The sequence below is a fragment of the Lepisma saccharinum genome, chromosome 22 (assembly GCF_977018435.1).
Source record: "Lepisma saccharinum chromosome 22, izLepSacc3.1, whole genome shotgun sequence".
Classification (NCBI taxonomy): Eukaryota; Metazoa; Arthropoda; class Insecta; order Zygentoma; family Lepismatidae; genus Lepisma; species Lepisma saccharinum.
The window spans coordinates 1,416,316-1,426,537 of record NC_139250.1 but is presented as its reverse complement, the minus strand read 5'-3'; the positions used below and the strand labels follow the sequence as shown (position 1 = coordinate 1,426,537).

Below are 10,222 nucleotides of genomic sequence, written 5' to 3'. Positions count from 1 at the left end.
GTGCGTTGCTTGCGCGCTCTAGGGAAGAAAATATAAAGGCCGAGTCTGCTGCCACGCACGTGTCAGCAGTAAGAATAAGCGTCAAATTTGCTGCTGCCACGTAATTCGTCTGCTAAAAGGATGTTACAAATCTTAAGATCAGATGAAGACGAGAAAAATGCAACTTTATGATTAGTGGGATTGAATGTACAGGTAATTTAGAACCGTTTTCTTTAGAAAGCATTTAGTGATATTATTTTAATGCTAACGGAACCTAACCTAACTACGAGAGCATTTAGGTTTATTAATAGAAGAATGCTAAGGGAGCTAATCTTAATTTTATGTGAAAGTAATCGCTACAACTTCACAGTATGTGTTAGAGACGTAATTGCATACATAGCATGATGAAATCACGATAAAACAAAGACAGAGTTTGCTGCCACGCGCATCTTTTTTGAGGTTCGAACAGAAAAAGAACGTGGCAGCAGACACTACCAAAACTTAAAATTGTAGTCCCGTCACCGACTGTAGGATGGCGCGGCAGTCTCGTTTTACTTAGAGTCGATGGCTTATACTGTCCTCTGGCGACAATGTTTAGAACTACGTGCAATCTCGTATTAACAAATGGCCAAAAGAGGATTGAATAAATAGCAAAATGTTACATGTTGTATTGTCAAATACTGATACAAAATGATTGAAAGAATTTCGCCCACTGGGCAATGCTCTAGAGAAGTTATTATTAATTTGTGCCAAGTGACCCGGAAAATGTGTAATTTTTTTCTACGTAAGAATATTTTGTATATTGTGATAAAGTCGATCTTTTATTAAGATTTATTAAATTTTTTTCATCCAGTATTCCTAAAAATGTCCTCCTCCGTAGCCGAGCGGGTTAAGGCGTTCACTCGTCTTGAGATCGTTCGCTGCGGGACGGCGTAGGTTCGAATCCGGCTCTGGTCGGAATTTATTCGGCCTACGTATAGGGCCGGTGGCAACCCACCATCGTGAGGAAATTGGGGAGCTCCGAGTGAGTGAGCGTAATCCGGTCACGGAGACCTACTATAACGGCTGGGGATACGTCGGGCAGACCCCCCGACTATTCCAATACCGGTTGAAGGAAGATCTCCACGCTTAGAGGTGACGAATGAAAGCGTGGGAGGGAGACCGGCAGTCGGTAGGTACGCCTAGGCCCTTCATGGGCTGTTGCGCGACGGATTATTATTCCTAAAAATAAAGGAACGCCAAAGACAGGAAAAGATTGCAAAATGACTACTAAAAAAAGTACAGGTAACTCGACCCACCTCCTTTCGAAAAAAAAACCTATTTGATTTGACTATTAAGCCAGAGATCCCGGGTTGACCTGGCCATGGATGTTTCTTGTGTGGGTCCCTTCATTAATTTTGTCGTATCATCGCGATTAGCCAAAAGTGGCAGAAAAGCGAAGTAAAATAAATCAATCAATGATTTGACTTTTCTTACTTAGCGTCGCTTTTTTGTACATTTGATTAATCGCGAAGATGATACGATAAAATTCATGAAGGGACAAACATGCCCAGGTTGGATTTCGAACCTGGAACTCCTGGTGTCATAATGTACTGTGATAACCATTCCCCCACGGTTGGTTGGTTTGGTGTTTTAATGGGACTTAGTGCACAGAAAAGCTAATAGGGACTGGACGTACAGTTTAAAATGGGATCCGGTGCCTCCACTGGACCGATCCAGGACCACTTGCACACCCCGACGGAGGTCCTCCAAAAATTGTGCATTGCTTGACTTCCCTAATTTCGCCATCACACGATCTTGTTACTGAAGGCCGGGCTCGAGCACTGGCCTGTGCATTAGTGTTTATTTGCATCCACTCTTCACCCGATTAATTTTATAATCCACGCGTTTACTTCGTTAATGTCGAAGAACTGAAGAAAGCCGCCGCCACGAACGTAGGTGGGGATAAACAGCGGGCGAGTTGTTTTCGTCCAATCACACTCAACCTTCAGCAAATGGGCGCAGCTGTCATTCTGCTCGTCTACTCCACGTGGAGTCTCAGTCACATGACTGCGGATACGTTGTTGCCGTACTTTGCAGACCGTGGGAAGGTGCTTGTGCGCTGAGGCACAAGGTGGCGTATAGTAGATGTGTGGCAACACTGTGCGTTGAATGTGATTGTTGCAGCTGGTGGGCGCTCTCCAAAGCCAGCCGGTCGTTAACGTAGCTAGCGAGTCGACTATATCAACTTTCATCATCATGGCAGAAGTTAAGTAAAGTGATGGAAGAGAAGATAGAGAAAGATAAATCCTCCCAGTGCATCTGCAGGACACTGTGAAATCAGGAGTCCAGAGTTCTCTGTTTATGATTGTCCCTCATGACTTCGATTAGCTCATTTATCTACTTATTGCAATTAAATCTATACGTCTAGAAAAAGTAATGGGAGGTGGCAAAAATTCAATATATTAAAGGGAATAAACATAAAAAAAAAAAAACTTTTTTGTAGTTTCTTCAATAATATTAATTTTACTTTTTGAGTTCTGGGATACATTTTTCATTCCAAATTATTTCATTATTCACTGCAGACTACAGCACATAGGAACAAGAATGTACGCTAGTCACAGGTTCGAATCCCAGCCTGGATTGTTCTTTGTGAGGTCCCTTCATCAATTTCATCATATCTTCACTCATCCTCATTTTCGCGATAACCAAATGTGGCAGAAAAGCGAAGTAAAATAAACCAAACCAACAAGAAGAAGAACGTGCGTTCTCTTGCCCAAATAAATATATCCATATTTATTAAGACTGTTTAGCTTACCCACGATTATGGGGGGGGGGGGCTGGGGCTGGCCAGTTGCCTCCGCATTATGTTAATCCTTATCTACTAAATGAAAGTAAACATATACTGCCCTCCAGTTTTGCAACCTAATCGCCGCCACTGACTGAATGAAAAGAAATGCAAAGCTAGTAAAATACGTACACACCATTTTTTGGCTTCGTAGACTAATTGCAGTGATAATAATAATAATAATAATAATAATAATAATAATATATCTTTATTGAGCGGGCGAGGTTCAGTGTACGCTGTTCTCCCACCTAACCCTTGTCAGAATACAGTCTAGTTACAAACGGTATATATATCCAATAAGAAAAAAAAAGAAAACAAAACAAAATAATAATAATAGTAAATAAGTAAGAAAGATGAAAGAAAAACTTATGAACAATTTGAAATCAAATAAGAACTGTAAAGATACAATTAATGAGTATATGTCTGTGTGTGTGTGTGTGTGTGAGAGAGAGAGAGAGAGAGAGAGAGAGAGAGAGAGAGAGAGAGAGAGAGAGAGAGATAGAGAGATAGATAGATAGATACATACATACATACATACATGTACACGTAAATGCATGTTTGTTAATGTTTGATGCTGCAAGCATAGAAATATTTGACATGAAGTAATATCAAATTCTTACATTGACATTAATGCATTGTGGGATGCATTTTTATTCATGTGTGCTTCTAGATTCAAACTTTTTACATAGTAGATAGTCCTTTGCTTTGGATTTAAGAACATGCGGTGTTGAGTGGTTAGTTATTGTTATGGGTAATTTATTCCAGGTTGAAACTGCATTTACTGAGAATGATGATTTGAAGGAGGTGGTACTGTAATGACATGTAAAAAGTTTGTTATGCCCTCGCGTGGAGTGTGAGTGTATTTGAGTGCCTATTTTAAGTTTTCTGAATAGATAATGTGGTTTACTTACTTTTAAAATATTCTTTATGAAAGTGATGTAGTGCATATGCCTTCTTCTGTCCATCGTTAATATTTTTTTGTGTTCAAATGAGATAGGATATGTTCAATGCAAATCGTAGTATTTTGCATCACCTGAATTTTCCTTTTATCTCTGACTGAGACCCCAGGGCCACAAACTACATCACAGTAATCAAAGAGTGACCACAATAAGAGCTCGGTGAGCTTCAGTTTAACTTTTTCGGTCGAGGATGAATGATGAAGGGACATACAGCCATTCCCAGGCGGTGAGTGGAAACCAAGAACCTTCGATTGGAGGCTTATGAAGAAGTTGTCCAAGAGCATTGCAGAATATTTATGGTGAAAACCTCACCTTGCATCTCCCTTCCAATTACTCACACCCAACGACGTCGCCAAAAAGAAGTGGTCATCTCCCCCCCCCCCTCCCCCCAACTGGCGGTAATGAAATATTGAATAATAAGGGTCTTCACTTCTAAGAATATATTGCTTTACATTCAGTGCTCTTTAATCATTACACGCAGGATCTGTTTGCATACATCAAGGAAATTCTCTCCAAGAAATCCATAGTATAATGTGAGTGATACGAGGGTCACTATTTATATTTTGAGCCTTGGCAACACTGATTGAAGTTAGGCGCGATTTGACGTTTGCACGGAATCGTCCGACATTATTGATCATAACATACTTCAAATGTTTTGTCAATAGCTTCATTTGTGTTGTTTATGTTGCCTTGGAGATTACGTGACAACAATAAAATGGAATTAACTCGTGAACATTTTCGTGCGATGATTTTTTACGATTTTCAACGTGGATTATCAAGACAAGAGTGCATCGATCAACTTACTTCCACATTTGGTGATGAAGCCCCACCCTTTACCACTGTGAAACGCTGGTATAAGGAATTTAATCGTGGCCGCCATTCGCTCACCGACAAGATTCGCGAAGGTCGTCCAAAATCAGTTGTTGTTCAAGAAAACATTGATGCTGTGCAAAACCTAATACTGCAAGATATCATGTGACATACTGTGAGATTGAGGCAACCATAGGCATTAGTTCCACCAGCATATATAAAATATTACATGATCATTTAGCTGTGAGAAAGGTATGTTCTCGTTGGATCCCACACAATTTGACAAAAACTCAAAAAGACGCTCGCGTCAATTGGTGCAAACAAATGCTCAATAAATACAATCGTGGTGCTTCAAAAGACGTATATAAGATTGTAACAGGTGACGAATCATGGATATATGCATATGAGCCAGAACGTAAACAGCAGTTGACTGTATGGGTGTTTCAAGATGAACCCAATCCAACAAAAGTTGTTCGCGCTCGAAGCACATCGAAACAAATGGTCGCCTGTTTTTTCGGGAAAACTGGTCATGTGGCAACTGTGCCTTTAGAGGAACGTAGAACGGTCAACTCTGAATGGTACACAACAATTTGTTTGCCAGAGGTCTTCGGTCAAATACGGAAAACAAACAAACGCCGTCGGATCATTCTTCATCAAGACAATGCCAGCTGTCACACATCTCGTCTAACAACCGACTTTATGAACAGTCAAAAAATCGAAATGATGGGTCATACGCCGGCACCCAATGACTTCTTCTTGTTCCCGAATGTCAAGAATAAATTGCGTGGACAACGATTTTCGTCGGCGGAAGATGCCGTTGATGCGTTCAAAAACCATATTATGGAGGTGTCTCAAGAAGATTGGAAAAACTGCTTTGACAAATGGTTCGAACGAATGCAAAAGTGTATTGACCATAAAGGAGAATACTTCGAAAAACAATAAAGCATTTTTCAATGCCAAATTCTTGTTTTTTCATTGTTAGGCTCCAAATATAAATAGTGACCCTTGTATATAGAGAGAGAGGTGTGCAAAGTCTACTTCAAGATGACGCTATTCAAGCTTTGTACTTACATTGCATGAACCATAGACTACATTTAATGATTATTAATATTTGTAAATATATTTTTAAAAAATCACTTGTGCTTCATAATTTGTGTGTTTGTCTTCATCTAGCATTTTGTGTCACTGCAAAAATATATGACAAGTTCAACAACAAATATTTTATTTTTGTTATTTGTAACTTAAATATTTAGGCCACTAGAAACAACACAACGTAGAGCAGCTCTCACGGATCAAAAAAGAGCTATTTAGACTAAAATAAATTGTATGGTGAACTCCTCACCAAGAATTAGAAGTTAGGCAGTAAACACCCACCCAGCACAAAGACGGACACACACAAAACACCATAGACATATACATATTATATCTGCTATTTTTCAGGCGTAATAAATCTGCATTAATACACACTGTTGTTTGAAGAGAGATCGTACATGCATTCTGTGCAAATAATGCAACTACCCTCTTACAATATTTTTATCCCTGCCCCAGTCACTTTCCTCTGGCGCAGTCACTTCTTATACTCCTTCTTATGTACAGAGTGGTTACAAAATGGTTGTGCCCCCTTAGTTTTCAATAGTTAAGGTTGAGGGTTAAGCATGTGTAGGCATCTTCCACAGATGTTTGTAACTCTTGCATTGTGTGATACCAGTTATTTCTGACTATCCTTGATGAACCTCCCCGAGGGGGCTTCTCGGAGACGAAAGACCAGCTGCAGGAATCATATGGAAGGTCCAGTGGCATGGGAACATTTCAGATTTTGAAGGAGACTGCATTCATATTTGGTGTGCATGTACGACTATGCGGATAGGTCGAAGCCGCTACTTGTCAGTATTTCATTGACATACATTTGGTTGACTTATTTATCATTGCTCAGTGATGGCAATGTATTTTCCTGGCCATGTTACTATGTATGAAATTTCAATATTATTTAAGCAGCAGAGGATTTCCACTGAAACTGTTTCCCCTTATCTGTTCCACAATTGGAAAACTGACTTAAGGAAAGCTTTTCTCCACGTTAATATTAAAATATTTGCACCATGTGGCATGAAATATCAACTCTTTTCAAGGGTCGATCGTATATATCCTGTGAGTGTTGCATGCAATTTCAGTTTGAAAACCCAACTTGTCAATATTAGAAATTGATTTTATATAAATAATGCTCTAATGCAACCTTCCTCTCTTCATAGGATCTCTTCCAGTTTGTGTGCAACGCACGATCTCTTGAAGCGAAACTGTGCAGACAGTTGGTTCAAAGTGATGTTAACTTAGCCTCAATAAATATTACTATTTTTTATTCTTTTGTGCATGAAAACTAAAATATAGTGCAGAAATTGATGGAACGATTTGTATGTATTTTTATTCCAGGAATACTGACTTCTGCAGCCGATGCTATTACATTTATTTCCAAGAACTCTGTACCATAGTCCTGCTTTGTAGATTCATACTGGAACATTCGTTGGCTGTGGACAAGTATGGTTGTTTTCTTAACCTGATTGTAATAATATATTTCAAGGAAATAAGGAACAGAAGTAAACAAAGGTAAGAGTACTTGTAGAATTTGTAATAATAAAAGTTCCATGTTATTTTGTGAAAAAATCTTGTTTAAGATTTCGGTGGTATGCTTTGGCTATACAATTTTGAATATTGCACAAGGACACAAGAACATCCTTGCACTTAAAATATTTATATATCCTTGGGAGTTCCTTGTTCCACAATCCTAAAAGCAGTGGACACCCTGAGATTCATGAGGTGAATGAAAGTGAACAAATGAGAATCAAACCAAATGCTCGTAGATTTTCATTATACCACAGATACCGTACAAAAGATAAATACATTAATTGAAATATAAAGCACAAAAATATTTATTTTGTAGCAATATACAAAAAGTATACAAAAACATCACCCTCGTGAATATTTTATCTGTACATATTAAAATAACAAATAACACGTACAACTGTACACTTGAAGTACTACTTAAGTGCACTTGTACTATATCTCTCAACGCTAGGTCTTGAACCCAAGTAGATTTATTCTTCTACCATGGCACAAAAATTTCAATTTTATTTAAACAAATTCCAAATTTTCCCCCTCAATAACCACTTCCTGTAGCATCATTGTTCCCTTGTCCCTTCCGCATGTCATGTTACTAGTGAGGTTGCAATAATAATTAGGAAAACAACAAAGTATTTATACCAAGGGTTTCTACATGTTGCTCTTCCGGCTTAAGAAGTTGACGATTGCGTTCATGCACTCCTCGGACTGCCACCTCTCCACCAGTCGCTCGCACTCTGCTTTGTTGGTCTCCCGTAAAGTGTTCAGAATCTCCCGGCGAGTGAGCTGCTTAGAGTACATCATTGACTGCAAGTGACAGATGAAAATTATTAGTAACTGTACAAAGAATGTACTGATTGTCTGGCTTTAAAAGTCAGGAAATTTCACATAAAAAGGTAAAGTCTGATTACGTAAGAGAAGTTTTGTGTTTCTGCGTTGCAGAATTGAATAGTTTTTTTTTTTTCGATTAATTTTAAAGGCTTACTGCCTTCATTCACTAATTTTGGAGATGCCGTACCCTTAGTGAACGAAATTAATCGGAAAAAAATTATCCAATTCTGCAACATGGAAACATGAAACTTCTCATTCGTTTAAACCACGTTTACCCCATCCATCATGTAAATCCTTGTATTAAATATGGCTGTTGTATGGATACAGTTAGATGGACCTAAATGAAATCTGTAAGGATGGAAAAGATTGGATTGATCTTGCCCAGGATAGGGACAGGTGGAAGGCTTGTGTTGCTGCAGCCATAAACCTTCGGGTTTAAGAAGGCTAGAGAGTTAGTTATTTAGTATGGATAAAGTTCCATGGTTTTTACCTTCCGACTGTTGAAAGTACATTCCACAGTGCCTCTAGCGACAAAGTAGAAACTGTACAGGGACGTAATACCAACTGTCACGGAACATACGATATTGGGCCTTCAAAAGTAAATGACAAAAACAAAAGAAGATATCCATACCATTCCATGACTGGCTGTAGAACCAGCAGTGATATTGATTTCTTACATATTTGTAAACCTTAATTTGGTCCATCTGTTTGCAAGCGGGAAATATAGCATAATTTTTTTAGATAAAATATTAAGGCAAAGTTAAATTTCACACAAATTTATTTGAAAACAAACAGTTTGAACACTGCATTCATGGGAAAATATTCAACATTCTATAAATGGTTGCTATGACAAAATTCTTGCATGTATATTCTGTAAAATGAATGTCTAATACACAGAATCCTTTTCTATGAAATGGTTGCAAATTTGGGAAAAACTTGCATATCAATCCATCCCTAAAAAAAATTTGCAATTATATGGCTGCAGATTTAATTTCCAGATCGTCCAAATTAATCTATATATAAAGTACATTACCTGCGGAGGCAGTGTAGCCAGATGCTTGAGCCGTGGCCAAACTTCCTTGTGGAAAGAAGAATCGGGATATACTTCCGTCACCAGGCCCCACTCCCTCGCTACTTGGGCTGTGATTTTGCGGTTGAAGTACAGGAGTTCGCTAGCCTTAAAACACAAAGAAATGCATATGTAAACCACTTGCATCTTTTATTTGGAGAAGTAATAAAAATTGATTTCTTGTTTAGTGTAAATTTCTGTATTGAAAGAATAAATCGTTACTTTGCACAGGGTTGTACGTCCACTTGGAACACATCTATTTTGTTTTGTATTCACTATATTTTACGATTTTTTGAGAGAGAGAAATTAAAGCAACAAATAAAAACAAAACAAACACCACACTAGTTTTGTTCCTACTATTTTTATGTAGATTGAGTGGCATTGTAAGTTTACACATTATGGGGCATTACATGTCAAATCGGCTAGCTAATTTTCAACATGTTACTCACTAGTTGAAATTTCCACAAGACAAACCAAGGTATCTATCTGTTCGCCTGTAAGGTTTCCGAGATATAGGGAAGACAAAGATGTAGAAAATTGATTGGAAATGTCACATGAAAATCGAAGTTTATGCGTGTCATGGCCTAGGTGACTCGCATGGAATGTCTGGTATGAAACGCAATGATGTAGCAAATATTGAATATAACAACAAGACAATCATGCTTACAGCTGTTGATGAAATCTAACTGGATGTTGATGAATGCTCTTACCTTGCTCTGTCCCATGATTCGTGGAAAGAGATATGAGGAGCAGCCTTCAGCCGACTGTCCTAATGAAGTGAATGGCGTCTGGAATGATGCCTGGAAGTAAAAAAATATCATGAACAAGAACGTAGATAACTACATTATTATGAGGATAATTTACAGTGTCCAGATCTGGAGCTTGAGACTTATGGGTAATTTGGCTCCCAACGATTCAAAGCTAGTAGTAGTCTGTTACACACACACACCACCATAATTTTATGGCTTCCTTGATTCGTCATTTTATAGTTTTAAGTCCACTTTATGCACAGAGGCTAATCGAGAGAAGATGTATGGTTTAAAGTGGGATCCAAACCAATACGTGCTTCAACTGGGTGAACAAGGCAATGATGTTACCACTATGCCATCAGCGAAGCCCAATTGGTCATTTTAGAAA

The 10,222-nt window shown here is 38.4% G+C and overlaps 2 protein-coding genes across 4 annotated transcripts in view; one reads left to right on the top strand and one right to left on the bottom strand.

Moving 5' to 3' along the window:
- The window catches only part of LOC146004724 (DNA repair and recombination protein RAD54B-like), a 70,357-nt gene extending 63,189 nt beyond the window's left edge, over positions 1-7,168 (top strand). Inside the window, exon 19 of the mRNA XM_083143680.1 lies at positions 7,000-7,168. The gene's annotated coding sequence lies outside the window, so the exon portion shown is untranslated. The remainder of the gene's footprint in view (positions 1-6,999) is intronic.
- Positions 7,169-7,472: 304 nt separating this feature from the next.
- LOC146004727 (enoyl-CoA delta isomerase 2-like) overlaps positions 7,473-10,222 on the bottom strand; it is a 50,960-nt gene continuing 48,210 nt past the window's right edge. For all 3 annotated transcript variants that reach the window (XM_083143688.1, XM_083143689.1, XM_083143686.1), the window contains exons 6-8: positions 9,796-9,885; positions 9,050-9,193; positions 7,473-7,992 (exon numbers count right to left, since the gene is read on the bottom strand). In XM_083143688.1, the coding sequence (XP_082999814.1) occupies positions 7,837-7,992; positions 9,050-9,193; positions 9,796-9,885 (390 nt within the window). In that variant the 3' untranslated portion in view covers positions 7,473-7,836. The remainder of the gene's footprint in view (positions 7,993-9,049; positions 9,194-9,795; positions 9,886-10,222) is intronic.